This window comes from Leptidea sinapis, chromosome Z (assembly GCF_905404315.1).
Source record: "Leptidea sinapis chromosome Z, ilLepSina1.1, whole genome shotgun sequence".
NCBI lineage: Eukaryota > Metazoa > Arthropoda > Insecta > Lepidoptera > Pieridae > Leptidea > Leptidea sinapis.
In genome coordinates this window covers 10838322-10856219 of record NC_066312.1, presented here as the reverse complement: position 1 = coordinate 10856219, position 17898 = coordinate 10838322, and the positions used below count along the sequence as shown (strand labels likewise).

Sequence of the window (17898 nt, the reverse complement as noted above, 5' to 3'; positions counted from 1 at the left end):
TTAACTCTGACATAATATTTTTAATATACTCAAATATCATAAACCCTCCATGATGCGTTCAAGAACCGCACATTATGACCACCATAAAAATAGACTGCTTTGTTAGAACAAATTTCTTATCTGTAAAAAAGTTATGATTGCTTAATAATAACATCAATTTCTATAATATTATTTCTATCAAATTTCGACCATCTCTGAAAAACAAAGAAATTTGCCTTGACCAATATTCTAAAATCAGTCAAGATGACATTTAGTTCGAAATGAAATATCAATTTGCAAACAATTTTGACAAATATTTTACGTAAGATAAGATATCGAACAATATGATAGTTGTCACCGACTCTTATTTGTCTCAGAATTTAAAAAAAAAAGCTATAACAGCTACCAGAAAACTTTTCATTACCATCATTATCGGTTCAAATTTATGGTGGTCGTAATATACTCCTGAATGCATAATGGAGGCGTATAATATGTGGATAGATAAAGTAGTGTATATAACTGTACATAATTATACAATAAAACACTTGTGTGATGTTATTATGTTATATATATATATCATCATCATCAGCCGGAAGACGTCCACTGCTGGACAAAGGCCTCCCCCAAAAGAAAAAAAGAAATTAAATGATATTTTTTTTATATAGTTTAGGTACTAATTCTTAGTTGCTTTACCTGCAAACTGTAAACTCTATTGGTGTGTCCGGCAAGAGTATGTAGACATTCTCCGGTTTCAGGGTTCCACACTTTGACGAAATAGTCGTACGCACCGGAGACGACGAGTTTACCGTCGAACTGAACGCATCGTACCGCAGCCATGTGACCGACCAACACGCGAAGACAGCGCCCCTCTGGTATCGACCAAACACGCAGAGTCGCATCTCGAGAGCCCGACACAACTCTGAAAAGTACAATACTCAATAACAATGCGTACCGGACGGCTATACACAAGACAATTATATAAAAAACAATACAATTATAAGACAATTTATATCCGTGATAATGTCATATGTATCAAGCCGGTTGTTGAGTTAGTCTTTTCAGACCAGAAAAATGTAAAAATTTGTGTTTAGTTTTCCGAGAGCTTTAATTCATTCCCATTTCCGATTACCGAGTCATAATCCGCATTTCACGCAACATAACTGAATGCAATAAACTTCGTCCGCATTTACCAGCACAACCATATTAGTAGATGTTTCAATGTTGTCACATGCAATATATACAAAGCAATCATATATATCTCATCGTTAAGGCAGAACGCTGCCGTAAGAAACGTTTTCGTTCAGCTATTTTTTACTTTGCAAATCTGACTACCACAAGTCTTTTCAATTTTTGGATTAATATATGACACTCAGAAATTGTGGTTTTCAATTGGTAACTGAATTTTCAAAATCGGTTCAGTAGATCCAATGGTTACCCCCTACAGATAATTTTTACCCCTTTATAATTTTGCATACCAGTAGATGTGTAATTATTACAATAAGTGAGTCAACTCGGTCACTAGACGGAACAAGGATGGGTGCGGAAAAAAGAGCGAAGCACATCACCCGCGCCCGCTTTCTGCGGTACTGGTACTAACCGGTTCACTCGATTGCTTATCGGTATTCGTAGTGGAGTTCTCATGCCACAACATATTATACTAATTACTTGTTATTTTTTTTTCTTTGCGTTTGTAACACAATTGTACTTTGTTACTTAAATAAAAGCACCACCTGTAATGTAAATGCTGTGCGCTAACATTTTAAGTGCATTTTTGGGCTAGTATTAGAGTAGACTTCCAGACAGCGTTATCCAGCCTATCAGGACAGTCAGAATTATTCATTATTATTCTTATCCTCCAATCATCCTCCTTGTGTCGTTTTACTCATTGCTGAGGGTTGTAACCGCTTCGAATTATTTTCCGGACAATGGCTTTCCATTTGTTACGGTCTTCGGCAATGTGTATAAGTTCGTGGACGGTTTTATTGGTGGCGTCGGTCACTTGCCTTGTATTTTTCCTGTTAGCAAAAGTTTTTTTGGGCTGTCGCTTTTCTTTCTGGCGATGTGTGCGATCAAGCGAAAAAGTCAAAAATCCTATGGAGGCAGATGGTCGATAGTCTCGAGACACTTGAGACAAATTGCAGACTTCTAATATTTGAAGATGATCTTTTGTAATTGTCCAGGTTTGGCATCCTTAACTTAACACCGCAAGAATACAAGCATTACATAGCTTTCTCTTTTAGAAAATTTTCATTTCTTTGTTTTCCATCATTCCCTTGAAGGAACAGTACAGATTCCAAGCGTTTTCTGTTCATATATCTATTTCTTTTATTAGCCAAGTCAATGGGCGACGCAATTTAGCCGAGGTATTAAAATCCGCTTACATTTTCTATTTTATTATTGTTTATTTGTATTCCTCCTTGTATGCTGCTTTGTCCTCTTTTTACATTTTAGTTTTTTCCGCTTCTTCCGATAGTTCCTTGCTCTTCTTACTAAGATTTAAGATTCTATTAACATATTTTAAATTTCTTTTTTGATATTAGCAAAAATTACAAAATCGTCAGGGTGTGTAACTTTTTGCCATTGATATTTAAACCGTAGATATCGCAGTTGTTTTCGAAAAAAATCTGCCAAACCTGATGACAACAGTTTTGGTGACAGAGGGTCAAGCTATCTCGTATAAGGAGTATATATCTCTCTATATATTATCTCCTCTTCTCTTTCCAAAAAGGTAAAACATTGCGAATAATCCTGAAGTATTTTTCGGCATAATGGTAAGTGATATTCAATGTTCTACAGAAATATTTATTGTTTATCCTTTATTTATATTTATCAATGTACGTAATTGTTGTATGTACTGACATATAAAAAGTACGCGATAGCGCACAGTGTATGAAAGGTAACGAGACTCATTCCATGAATTTAATTGAAAATAAGTAAAAGACATATAAACATATTTCCTATATATCATAACATGTTACTGATACTGTCTCTGACAAATGTGGTCTAAATTACTGGCAATCTAATTTTCAATATTCATAGCTTGTAGATAAGGTAGCAGGAGTAACTTAAAATAATATTACTTATTCCAGAACATATTTTCTACAACATTTCAAGTAGATTACTTCTTGACGTTATAATTAAGTGCCTACGCGATTTCTAATTATTTAATAGAAAATAATAATCCTACAAATATTACTAACTGATTTTCAACTAATGAATTAATAAAAATATACGCTGTATATAGTGACGATAAAATTCGCGAGCGCACAAGAATAAATCTCAGCTTCATATTCGCATGCACATTGTTAACAGTACAGTTCGCACAGTTCGGAAACGATAATTTTAATATTTTGTCGCTGGAACTTACTTCTATCTCTGCTGGACAACAGGTTCAAGTAAGTTCCAGTTCCTTTCAGACTAAAAATAAATTTAATAAAAACGCTTTTATTTTATTTTTAAGTATCGCTTTTTAGATAAATTTACTTATTTTACCAGGCTTGTCAAATTTTATATTAATAAATCAAATAATTTTATATTCAGTAATATTAATTAATATATCGTCGCTAAAAGCATTACAATAACATGATTATAATATAATATACACACATAGAGATAGATACCAATAACATACAAATTATATAATATTGGAAAATATTAGTGACCCAAGTTTTGGATATGAGGTGTACCTTATGAGGGCAGAACGGATGCACATATTATAATATATAAATAAGGTCAAAATCATAAGACTTCTTTTTGCTTCACCATAGTCGGATGAAAGGTAGCTCAGTTGTGACAGATCACTTTTATATGAATATAGCACCCTCCAGTAGACATTAACTTACATTTTTTTTTATTCATATTGGCATTTTTTTAAATATATCCGCCTTAACTATTTTTAAGCGTTAATAGCACATGTATTAACAGGAGAAATTAATAATGTATCGCCTACCTCCAACTTGCGAGGTACTTGCATAATCGGACATCGGAATACCATAAAAAACCAAAATATAAAGAGGACGAGTGTTTAATATACATTATGAGCGTAAAAGCTTTATGATAAGATACGCGTTACCGGTAAATGTGATGAAAGCGCTTATTATTTATTATATATACGTAATAATGTATTAACCTGTTCTGGTGTAAGTGCATACATCGCACCGTAGAGGTGTGTCCCGCCAACACTTTCAGACAAAGTCCAGACTTAGCGTTCCAAACTCGAAGTGTTCGGTCTGTGGAACCACTTATCACCAAATCTCCGACCATCTGCGATGACCACACGCCACCGCTGTGGCCGACCAATGTGCGGAGACACTGAAATAAATATAAGAACATTAAAGTTGCACCCTTATACCGAAACTTTTATATGAAAGCGATACCACATCTCCTTATATAGGTACTTTTCAATGATTCAAACTTTAAAAATGAAATACATTAAATAATATGTTCAAAGTTAAGTTAATAATTTGGTAGAAATGCATTTTGCACACCGTTTTCAATTAATAAGTATCATTTAAAGGTAAAATAAATAAATAAATTTATTGTTCTCTTGTAAACGTATGTAAAATGATTAGGCTTAAAATTTAGCGAGTTAATTAGTAAATTTACAAAATGAATGATTGTAATTCATTTCGATTGGAGTGAGAGCAGTATTGATTTATTTATTGTTCACCCAACGTAATACTGACCTTATCTCGAATTGTTTATAATGAAGTTATTATTTACAAATGGCTGCAATGGTCTAGTTTCTCACAAACTTTCTCTACTGAACAAACCTTGCCAGTGATAGCGGACCAGACTTTGAGCGTTGTATCATCGCTCCCGCTTAGAATCCTGTTTCCGTAGAATTGCAAGCACGTGATCACGTGGTCGTCATGTCCTCGCATCACGATCGGGTTGCTGACAGGTTTGTGTAGCCAGTTCTCCTGAATCATGGATTGCCGCATGTAGGCAGCCTTCCAAGGGCTCGCACACCGCGGCATCGACCGGGGCACCCTTTTCAACGTCGTCAGTCCGATGCGGCGACACTGCTCTTTCCACAGAAGATTGTCGTCCGCTAGGAATCTAACTCATAAAAATTGCATATTTTATGATTTTTGGCCTCTTCTGGTATTTTATTTATTTATTTCAAGGAATATCAACAGCTATTTACACAAAATAAAAAAAACAATAAAAACTTAGAGCTAATTACAGATATTCACTAATAGACAATTGAAGTAGTAAGAAGCAAAATTATAAAGAGTAAACATGTAATATTATAATCTAATAAAAAGCACACTGAATATTTACAGGTTAGTCATCGGATTCAAAAAATGTTTTCATGATACATTGTTTCATTGCTTTGACAGTTGTATTAAAAATATCCAAATTAATTATTTCACTGCTTAGTTTATTATAGGTGGAGATACCTCGCATGATATAACTATTGCTTTGGTAGTTAGTAGATGATTGGGGTACATTCAATAAACGGCTATAGCGTAGTAAAGTTGACGAAGTTCTCAATGAAATTGTCGAAAGAAGATCTGGACAATCAACCTTATTTTGAGTTATTTTCAAGAAGAAAGCAATGTCAGAGATAATACGTCGTTTCTCAAGCGGTAGTAAATGTTGCTTTTAACAATGTTGCTCGTAGGACTTTGAATTGTATCTGTCGTTAGTACGGTAGCATAGAAAGCGTAAGAACTTATTTTGAATATTTTGAATTCGAGAAATATGTAGAATACAAGGGATTCCAGATTTGAGAGGCATATTCTAAGTGACAACGAACGAAGGTGCAGTACAATATCTTTAGTGTCTTGACTTGATGGAAATCACGCGAGCTTCTTAAAATAAATCCAAAGGCTTTTGATATAGTTAAATTTATATGTTGGGCAAATAATGATTCACATTTCAACTGGTATTTGAAAATTATAGGATGCCGCTTTCGCGTGAATGTCATTACGCTACATTTCGATGGGTTTAGGTCTAGGCTATGATCATCACAATAATTTTACAATCGGTGTAGAATTGCAGATCTTCTTGTAGTGCTATTGCATCATATCGTGACGATACCTTGTTGTAGATTTTCGCATAGATAGGAAAAGCGTGCAGCTTCAAGAAATAAGAATATGTCTCAATAATTAGCTTCTTCTTATAGCAAAAAGTGCGATAAAGTTTGAAAGACAAAGCTTATAGCAAATGAAAATTTAAGCTTGATAAGAGTGATGTTTAGATAGCCGCTGTTCTCGATAGCCGATTGTTCAACTGATTTCATTTCCTCTTTGCTTTATCATTCCTTTAAATATATATTACAAAAATAATGAGTAAATTAATATAAATAATAGCTACTTAAACTTAGAAGTTATATAGTAAATTATTGTTTTATACTCCATTATTTTAAATTGTAGGATATTCATCAATGATCTAATAACTCACCGCCAATATCGACAAGTCTGTGCGGCGCGCAAGAGATCTTTGGGTGCAAGGTAACCGAGGACGGTCAGCGCCAGTTCTTTGGGCAGTAGCGAGATGAAGTCGCGTTGGAAAAGTGGCTCTATTGCCTTCATCATATGGCGCACGTGAATTGCTGCACAGCGGTTGATCAATGCTTCAATCGCTTCAATCTTCTCACCGTTAGACCAACACTGAAATCTGAACAATACATTTCCTAGTTAATTATTTAATTTTTGTGTTAGCTATAAAACAGCCAGTAAATATATATATGACCAGAAATTAACACTTTAATTGTATAATTTTGGAGTAATCTCTGTATTTTTTTAAATAAATTTTTCGATCTTTCTTATATTAAATATTGCTATCCTGTAAAAAACACTATATCTACTATAGTTAGTTCAACTAGTACAAAATATTACCATGTTCAAAAATACGATCAACTTTGTAGATCAGACGTCCCGAATAAAATTATTATATTCCCGAGTAATATTATTATTTGATTCATTAGTGAAGTGGTTTGATATTATAATTAACGTTAAAAAACAACGGAGAAGTAATCGCAGTGTTTTTATACTAGAGATAAAGCAATCTCGCGGTCATCAGTTGTTTTTTCTTGAAAACAAATTGGGCCACGTCATACTATGTACTATCTACTATGGCTATGCATGCTACAGGCCCACAGAAAATCAATGTATTGCGGCTTTTTCTATTATTGAAGTACGGTTATGCTTTTCGGATATTGCACTCTGGTTTAAGCTATAATTATAAATATGCGATGCACTGTTAGAAACATACGATGTCAGGGCCTTTTTTTAAAACATATGGAAATAGTTTATCTGTTTACAAATAAAACAATTAATTTTATAAATTCCGAAAAATATCTCTATGTTATATAACCTTATTATATATAAAATTGGCGGAGTATCACTACACTCGCATCAGTTTCGTCCACCCATGTGTATTATATCCAATCGAAATTCGCCCATTTCGTGCAGACATTCGACGAAAGAATTCGTTTTGTACATTGAAATGTAAAAGTTTCGAGATATTTTAAGGTTGAACTCATCTTGCAATTCACACAAAGCCGATACTCGAAGGTATAGGACCATTAAAAGTTAAGCGAAAATCCTATTGTGCGAAAACGTCGGGGTTAGCGAGACGCTATTGTGTACGTTAACAACCAACTATATCATTGTGCGAGTTTTATATTCAACGAAACTTTCAATAGAGTTGTAATAAATTATCTTGCATTATTGTATGTAATGTTCACATGGAATGGTGCATTTTTTTAAGAGATTTATCACTCGTTCGAAACCAATCCCCTACCAAAAGAATTTTGTAGCTGTTTCAGCCAAAAAATTTACTGTTCTACCAAAATTTTATTAAATCGGAGGATTTAAATATCTCATGTTTTTCTTGACTTTATAATCAAACTTCTGAAAATAATTATGTTTTATTACTCAGTCGGAATTGCAATGTTTATAAATTCTTATCATCTGTATAATATAAACAAAGATTGAACCCAAATAGCAAGACAGATGCCAAACAAAACACGACAAAAAATATAAAACAAATATACAGATATTTAAAAATATATATTACTAAAAGATACATTATTCTTGCTTGCATTGGTGGTAAAACCTCTAAGGTTTTTATTCTTTGTTGTAATAGGCATTTGTTAACACAAGTTATCAGGTAACTTGGAAGTCCGGAACCCTAAGAATTATAACTAAAACAATTATAGGTTAATTACGAAGAGGACTAGCAACGAGAGATATATATGTCGCAGGTATAATGTTAAAACCGTGATATTACAAAATCACTAGTGATATTATAATAAAACTGTCAATCGACTTTATTTATTACAATTTAACGGCCTGGTTTTAGTGATGTTCCAATGTTACGGGTACACTATAGTGATATTGTACGGCAATGATATTTTGACAATTGTACTGGTTGTTAGTTTATGAGGCCGCCTCTGATTGGTCTGTTTCTTGTATTTATTGTATATAGTCATTATCTAGTAGTTATACATTAGTGTAATCAACTAATATCTAAGCGAATCGGCTCTTGTTCACTAGTCGGTCCTTAAAACAAATATAGACTGTGGACCACAACGCACGAGCCGAGCATAGCATGCCGTGCCAGCGGCTGGCGAGTGCTAGAACCGAATCGGTCCTCGTTCACTAAAACTTCTAGTTCCCAAAAACAAATTAAAACTGATAATCACAACGCACGAACCGAACGTATCGTGCCGCGGCAGCGGCCGGCGAGAGCCCGAACCCAATCGGCCTTTTTTCCCTAGTAGGTCCCAAAAACAAATTAACACTGTTAATGACAACGCACGATCCGAGCGCAGCGTGCCGCGGCAGCGGATGCCAGAGCGCAGCATGCCAGAACCGAATTCGCCCTTGTTCTCTACTATTTTAACAATAATTTCAGATTTTTAAATTACATACACGCTATGTTTACTATTATTGCGGGTGAAAACAAATTGACCAATCAGGACTCTCGACGTCTCACACCTAGATTTATTACAATATCACTAGTGTACGCGTGACATAACAATGTCACTCAATGCAGGCCGTTAAATTGTAAGAAATGAAGTCGATTGACAATCTACCTTTTGTAATATATAATAACATAATATACATAAACTCGATATTTTTGTCAAAATAATACTTTATCATAATATTAGTGTGCTTAAACCACAACTAATATACATTGTCCACTATGTACGGAATATTAGTGATTCCTACAGGGTGCAGTATGTAGGTAGATGGTGAAGCCTAACACACCGGAGTATAGGAATGGCACTTTCTCTCAAGCGATACATAAACTTTATACTACACCTACGAGGAAAAAGAAACTATAACATATCATTTGGAAATTGAACGCAGAATTAAATGAAGATTTTAAGATCTGTTATTTGGCGCAAATCAATAATTATCTAAATGTTATGAGTTATCTCAAATCTTAATTCCACTGAGATTTGTTAGTGTACAAGCAGAAGAGTTAGGGGGTTATGCCAAACCCGAGGGAACTTTTCTCGTTTGAGAGTTCGGTAAGGAGGCGTCCTTTACGTGTAAATACAAAACACGTGGTGAATTGGTTTCAGCAGTTTTACGTTACTGACTAACCCGGAAGCTCATCGGGGGCAGATTCATTAGTGGAGGACAGAGGAGCGATTAAAACATAGTATCTAAATATTATGTAAGTTTTATAACAGGTTAGTATCTTTAAAAAACTATGAATTCTCTGTGTTTTTGCACGTGCAGTTGTCACAGTGATACGAAGCCAAATGCCGAGGTATAGTATAAACAATATTTCAAATTATATATGCATAGGCATAGGCATATACAGCAGTAATTCTAATTAGGATATGTTACCTAACAAACGGCCAACGTGTAGCGTATCATTATTTTTACGAATTATTTCGGATCCAAATTGATATGACTTTGTACATAAGTAATTCAACAAAAAAGGCATAAAAATATACGAACATATACGAACCTGAAAATTGCAGGCGTTTAAGTAATAAAAGGGTAGAACTTGAACTTGGATACTATGATGAAACGTGTTGCACTGTTCAATATGAGAAAACTTGTGCATAATCGCTGTACATACATGGTAAGATGATTTATGCACACCTAACGCTTTAGATGACTGTAAACAACGGTCGAATTACGTACACTTCGTTTATTAGCAGTAATAAATAATAATTTCTGGTAACCGGATGATGAAATATGGAGTTGTATACAACTGTACGTACTCGGGCAATCTGTCGTTCTCAGAATTGATATGACAATTTCATCATTTTTATAGAAATCATTTGTAGTACTCGGAATGCTTGGGAAGTTTCGTCATATATATAATAATCATTATTATAATATATATAATAAAATTTGTAACTACTTAAAAATGCAACGCGGTCAGTATCAATGAGCTACCGCTACTAAAAATAATACCAACACTACTAATTTATAAGTATAACGTTTCCAGTCAAAATTGACTTTGAATTTGCCTTCAAAATTTTCTAATTCCTATAACTTCCTGGTTTATTATTAACACTAGATTTAACCCGTCGCTTTGCTTGTAATGATGTCCATAAATAAGTCATCAAATATGATTGAAATGAAAATTGCTTTTTTTCTGACCAGGATCTCATAAACATTTCAGAGATCTAAATTTCAATTAGGTTTAACAAACTAAAAAACAGTTTAATCAACATTTTTACTGTACTGTTCGGGCACTTGATGAATTTGCGAAGCATATCGAAAAAGAAAAACAACTGAAAAAAAAAAGATATCAATAAGCAGAAGAAGACGAATAACTTCAAAAGTTAAAACACATTTATTCACTACTGCTTAGAGGCCAAAGAACGGTAACATATTGGTCTCTTAACAATTTTTATATATTGCCCAACAGGATGGTAGATACAACGAAATTTGCGCTTGTGGTCACCCCGGTATAATGACCTAATAATCGATTTTGTTGCTAATGCCTACCTTTTTACATAGTGGCTGCTCAATTAAAACCTCAAAATCTGGTACATTTTTAAATACTGCTATTTTCTGAATTGTCCACTTTACTAATAATGTGTGTAGAGAATCTGTAGATAATTTAACATATTTCATGCATTTTAACTGCTGACGGTACGGGGGCGATTGATGTATAGAAACAAAAAAATGTCCGTTCATAGTTGAGTGACATATACACGGACAAAGAAATATATAAAGATGATGAGAGAAGAAGACATTCAAATATATCAGCCGCAAATCAGCGGTACACTTATACTGTTGCGTTATAGATTACAGGCTCATGAGACCCTCGAACTTTGGCTCAGCGTGTCGGGTGCAGGTCGAAAAAGACGGGATCGTATTGGGGTATGCTACGAAGTGCTAATAGTTGTGAGAAAGACTTGGAAACCGAAAACACCGGTTAAAGAACATAGAGAATTATATATTCGGGTTTGTCATATCTTTCACTACTATTTTACCTTTTTGATTATTTAAGTTAATTATAAAGGTTTCGTTGAAAACTGGTTTCTACAATTTGCACCAAAAATTCTATTGTATTAAGTGATATAAAAGATAGGCTGGGAGTTTCTTATCAGTCCTACTCTCTATTTCATAACTCCTTTATCTGATGTAGCCTCATAACGTCTACCAAGTGTTGTTGCAAAATGTTATGCTATTGTCATTATGGTAAATAAATATATTTCTAATCAATTCTATCTTTTCCACCTATTTTCGTCGTATAGCTGTTGACAGAGCAAAGTTTAAATTTTTATGTGTGATTTTATCTACGTACCTACCTACCAAGGTGGAACACTTAAAAAACACGCTTAAAATTGATACTTTGTTTCAATTCGAAACGAGACGAGCGTACCTACATCTTGTTTCGACTCTCGCAGAATTAAACGGTTAATAAGGGTTAATAAAATACTCCTTGAACGTTTACACTTGGGACGTAATAAAAGACAGAAACCGGTTTGAACCATTAATAGTCGATAATTTAAAACCGGTTCCAGGTCTTCGCTGTGGGCAGATGATACCGCTTAACATTATACCGTTCCGTCATTTATTAAAACAAATAATGATCGTAAGCGATACGCTCTGACCATTAACACTTGCCGTAATAGAGCGAATAACCTACCATCATGTGGATAGCGAAACTTAAAAAGCGACTTTTAAAAACGCAACATTCTATGCAGCAGTGCGATAGTTCGCCACATTATTATGTGTTAAGGTTCTACCTTCAAATAAATGTTGTTTAGTTTTTCTCTTCTTTCTTCTTCTTCTTAAAACAGGAGATGAATTTTCTCAGAAAAACTCCACAGTAGATTGCACGTTTTTTTTTACCAGATTGTAACAAACTTAAATTGTTTTTGAAGTTGAAAGTTACGTAGACTAGCAACTGTATTTTACTAATGTATACAAGAAAATATTTTCACTCGATTCAGTTATATAATCCGAAATTTAAAAAAAGATGCAAAGCGCTTGAGTAAATTTAAATTACTTTTGGCCTCCTTACCTGTTGGATTGACGAGGTTTAGCTACGCCCATGCTATTACAATCTATTTTGTATGGATGCTCTGAAGTTTCAAAAGCGAAGTAATTTCTTTGGCTGTGGTGTACGAGAACTGCCGCCCTTATGTGAATACAGACGAAAAACAGGAGCCGGGTGTCATTATTATCTTTAGTTTTTGAATATATTGATCGTTACATTAATGTAATAATTGATTATATTACTACTTATCATTGTCTTTTAGAAATAATTATTCAAAGAGAATGTCTTGTCTCATTTCATGCCTCATATCAACATAAGCATGTTATGATACGGTGCTAGTGTTAAATGATTTAAAATGGCTTTTATGAAAATGAATATATTTTCACTGACTTTACTACATACAGACTTTATAACATTATACAAAACATAGACAACTACTATTTGACAAATGTAAGCGCGTCGTACCTATGAATTTTCTGTTGCTATGGCGAGTGATTCGTTGAATATGAAACGTGAATTTTAAACGCGAATATGATTAACATGATCTGATAACATATTCATCGACTACAGCTAGATAAGTAAATCGTGGGTACAGGAAATACAATTCTGAGAAAAAATTCATTCAAAATATTATGCCTTTTGTCCATTTCGCCTTACATCAAGTAGACTTGAATGTTGTATGACTATCCATACAATTTAGGCACAATTAATTATACTTTAAAGAAAATAATAGATCCGCGACAAAGTATTTGTGGATCTAGCATGTATAAGCTTGTAATCAAATCTATTTGGCTGTAGTACTATTTGTATCAGACTGGTATCAATGACCAAAGGTTAAAATGGGTGAAACTAGTGAAAGAAAGTCGATACATTTTAACATGTTATTACAAAAAAAAGAATTATCAAAATCGGTTCACCCAGTTTTGAGGTAACATAAAAAAAATACCGACAAACCTCCTCCTTTTTTGAAGTCGGTCAAAAAGACACGATGACAGCCGCAAAGCCGCAAAGACATTTGTTACGCCTATGTACCAGTAGGGCAGTAAGAGAATGCCTACCACAAACTTGGGGTAAGAGTTCTAAACCCGAAATATTGATGCACCTGTCTGTTTTATTGCCCTGTCACGGACGAAATTGATGCCAGTTTTGAAGGAAAAAAAAAGGACTTGACGAAAGGAGCATGATCGGCATTACTGTAGTTAAGACATAGCTGAACAACTGGGAACTGACCACAAAAAAATTTACTCATTTAAAAAAGGTAGATAGATACACGAACGAAAACTTGATTTTTTGGGTGGCCACACTGAAAGGAACCTAATAGACCACTCACTCATTTACGATTCTTTATTGAGACGTAATTAAACCGAAACGGTAGTCATTGAACATATAGCAAATATAGTAAGTAAATGACCATATTTTAATAAAAATGCCATGAGTTTTCGCACAAAATGCGAAGAGACTTTTTCCCCGATCTAGTATTATAGCGAGTTTCATCTTAAACCTACAAACTTAGATCATTTATACGTGAAGATAGTGTAAGAGCTGTGAAAACGTACCCATATAGGTTAACAAATCGCGAGCGTAAGACGAATCTTGTCACGCACATTAAAGTAATAAACCTGGCCTGTTTTCATCGGTTGTCTATCAGCACGACGCTATATCTAGAGTTATAAATTATGAATGAGTACTTAAAATAATAAATAGGCTTATATCCGTCGTCGTTGTCAGACATAGAATATTACCAGTAAAATGTCCAGTGAAATAGAAAATAAGACAGTGGTAGTAACGATAACCTTATTTTTGGGGTCCAACAGGTCGAAAAAGTTTTTAAGTATTTGAAACTTTCAAGATACCTGCTGTTGTATAAGTTGTGTTATGTGTATCTATGACTAATATTTGACTAAGTAGTATCATTGTTTAACTTTAAATAAATCAACAAGTCGATAAGCGTGCACGTTCGTAAAAAAATAAAGTAAACACATGAAAAAAATTACGAAAGTATTTTTAAATTACTTAATTTAATTTGGCTATGGTGGTTTAAGATATCAGTTCATTTTGGAAACGGGGTTTCTTGGCCGAAATATAGTTCGGAAATCCCCGCCTCATGGTATTTCACACAAAAATACTAGAGGCCTCATAATTATAGATTATACAAATAGCTGACCCGGCAAACGCTGTGTTGCCATATAAATTAATAAAAACAATTGTATTCAAAATTATTTGTGAGATATAAAAAATAGATTACGACCGATTTTCAAACCTACAAATTATACATATATACTTTCATAAAATAGATGAAGCCGCTTCGGAGGAGTATGGCAACTAACATTGTGACACGTGAATTTTATATACAGGGCATCCCACGGTTATGCCACATGGAGGGAACGTACCTCAAATATTGTAGATATAACACTTTACTGAAAGAAAAGTTTATTTTAATTTAAAAATCAATTTAAACAGCAGTAATAATTTTGCGAATAATTGCCTGATTGAATCGGGAATCGAACCCGAGAAAAAATACCCTGTAGCTTTTACACCGATCCAAAGGCTTCATCATATTTATTTTTTGCTACATAACATATTAATATGAAATAGAAAGAATACCAACAACAATATACATCATGAAATTGAACATTTGATGTAATATTTTGTTCAGAAAAAAAGCTTAAAAGCTGACATTGTCGTAAGGATAGACAGCTGACATTATCATGTACGATTCCCGGTTCAATCAGGTAATTTAAAAATATACCTACATCTACAATATTAACAGAATTCCACTCCATGTGGCACAGCCGCGGGACATCCTGCATATAGATTGCTGAATGACTTACCTGGTAAGCCACTTATTAATTTCTGGAGGCCCCTGGCTGGTACCGTTAGATGACCATTCGGTGGAACACGGCAACATACTACCGTCGGAACAGAACTTCTTAGCTGACTGCGGCGGCGGTGGCTCGAGGCGCCTTTTTCTCTACACGAATTATAAGTCAAATGAATTATTTATTATATAGTCTACGACTTAGACTATTTCTACATACAAATAGCAACGGCAAACAAAGCCACGAAAAGTTCTCCCTTCTTTTTCACTCGCCTCATTCTCACACACTCATTTTTTCGTTAAGCCGGTTGTCCACCGCGAAAGGGTGATGAACGGGAAATGGTCAGGCGGAACGGACTCCTTTCATATGAAATAGAGACAGAGAGAGAATGGAACAGTCAATTTGCACAGAAAGCAAGTTCAGTTGGTGTTATAAACTGGTTGTTTGCGGTCGTGTTTTAAAGCTCATTCGCGAAGTTGTCGAGTGACACTGAATCAAGTTAAGACAGATCAACCTATACAGAAAAAGCACAGAAAAATACGGGCAAACATTTTCCTCCGTTCATATAATAATCGCACCATTATCTATTATGATAACTATAAAATAAATACATAAACTTCAAACTATTGTCGCCTATGGAGATCTATGGTCTGTTTTAAGCTAGTTGCCGAGACCTTGACTTAGCCGACTCGTCTCAACCACTTCTTAATCGTTCGGTCCGAGGGGTCTCACCTCTTGCTCTGTAGAAATGCTGATATATAATTTGTTATTGCGAGTCAAACGGGCTCCTTAATGAATCCGCTCCGCTGCCTACAATTGAAGGAGTTCATTCCAACTATTTCGGCTCGCTGAGTGCTTTCCGCTCGACTATTTGTTGATGGAAACAGAAGTATCAGTTCTACTCTTGCGAGCTGAACGGAGTCCTTAATAGGTCCGCTCCGCTCGCGGTGGAAAAGCGGCTTTATATTTTATAATAGCCTCAATATTTATTATTTATGTCTGCCCAAAACTGAGTATATAAGTACTTCACCACCATGCTTTAATAATTCAAGGACTTTTAAATAAATATTATAACCAAACTTTTTACAACAAAAAATTTATAGGTAGAACCCAAATTATGGATGATTTATGTAGTCTTTGGTGTCATTAGTAAATCTTTTAAACTTACCCACATCCTCTCATCTTGCTCGGAATCATCATCGTCGTCATCATCCTAGAAAGAAAACAATGTAAGAATAAACAATCATAGCAAATGGGCTATAATAATTAATGTTTCTTACTACTAAGTTGGCACAAAATGAAATCGCATTCCAAATAAAAGCTACATATTGGTTTGCCTTTTGGCCGCAACTGCATAATATACAATTGTCTTACTATTACTAATATCTTGAAGCATTTTAATTGAGCAAGGCTGCCCATATCAGACATTAAATACTTTAGACTACATAACTTTATAGATGTAACTTCTAGCACATATGTTTCCTACAAAAACATAGGCAATCCTTGATAAACTAATTCAAGGTAGCATGTGAGCGGTGTTATATCACCAAAGATCACTCTTGATGTTGTCATCACACTCAAAAAATAGTTGAATTATTTATTTAGCAGATCATTGTGTCGCAGTATTTTTTATGATTAAATTGTCATGTCATGTAAATTTTATAAATATAATACTAACAGTAAAGGGTGAAAAAAGTAAACCTGTTCTGGGTTTCCAGACAGCTTATCAACTACTCACAAAAACAAATGAAACAGTACATTTCTCAAGATTCTTTGAAACTGTTGAAGTTGAAGCAATATTTATGCAATAATATAGGCAAGAAGGGAAACAGTGTCATGTTTATTTTATATTATAGTTACCTCATGTGAAGAAAGGCATGTACACCATGATTCCGGATTTTCTTCATCTTCAGACTCGTCATCACCATCACAATATTCATAGCCCTGTGAATATGCAAACTATTAAAATGAAAATAAGTAAATAGAATTTTTTTACGCTCTCCAGGTAAAAAATTGTACTAAAACTAAATCTGTTATAATGCATAAAAAGGTATATGGCATGGATGAAGTTATTAATTATTAACACGGCAATATTATGAAGAAATTGTAAGTTACATCAGCCAACTTATTCAATCAATAATGAATTTGTTGCATTGTCAGAATGATCTATATGATAATTGACAATTGTGTGTGTAACATAAGGCAAAAATAAAGAAAATACATGCACACACTTTAACCTAACATATAATATTAATTTTATTGGTTTGTTTTTGTCTTCAATGCATACTTTGACCAGAGATTTGATATTCCAAATATTACACATTAGACACATTACTTTGTCCTCAAAGAAAACAAGTATTACAGTCAATTTACATGATTAATTACATACACCCTGATATAATAACAATGTATGTCAAAATTGATTTAATTGTTTTTTTTTTATATATGTAAGAGGAGGCAAACAGGCAAGAGGCTCAAGGGATGGGATGGAAGTTTAAACATATTTTTATATCTCTGCCCATTAAATAGTAAACATTATTTCTTAAAAATAATCTTCAAATGCATAATATGCATGCATGCAATGCAAATAAGTAGTTTAGGCATTGCAAAAAAATATCATTACACATTTTATATCTAATACTAGCTGGGTGCAAACATT

At 34.0% G+C, this 17898-nt stretch overlaps 1 protein-coding gene across 1 annotated transcript in view; it reads right to left on the bottom strand.

Moving 5' to 3' along the window:
• LOC126979035 (F-box/WD repeat-containing protein 7) overlaps positions 1-17898 on the bottom strand; it is a 31899-nt gene that overhangs the window by 11610 nt on the left and 2391 nt on the right. Inside the window, exons 4-10 of the mRNA XM_050828206.1 lie at positions 17100-17183; positions 16408-16452; positions 15252-15391; positions 6391-6606; positions 4752-5040; positions 4109-4290; positions 673-898 (exon numbers count right to left, since the gene is read on the bottom strand). Coding sequence (XP_050684163.1) covers positions 673-898; positions 4109-4290; positions 4752-5040; positions 6391-6606; positions 15252-15391; positions 16408-16452; positions 17100-17183 — 1182 coding nt within the window. The remainder of the gene's footprint in view (positions 1-672; positions 899-4108; positions 4291-4751; positions 5041-6390; positions 6607-15251; positions 15392-16407; positions 16453-17099; positions 17184-17898) is intronic.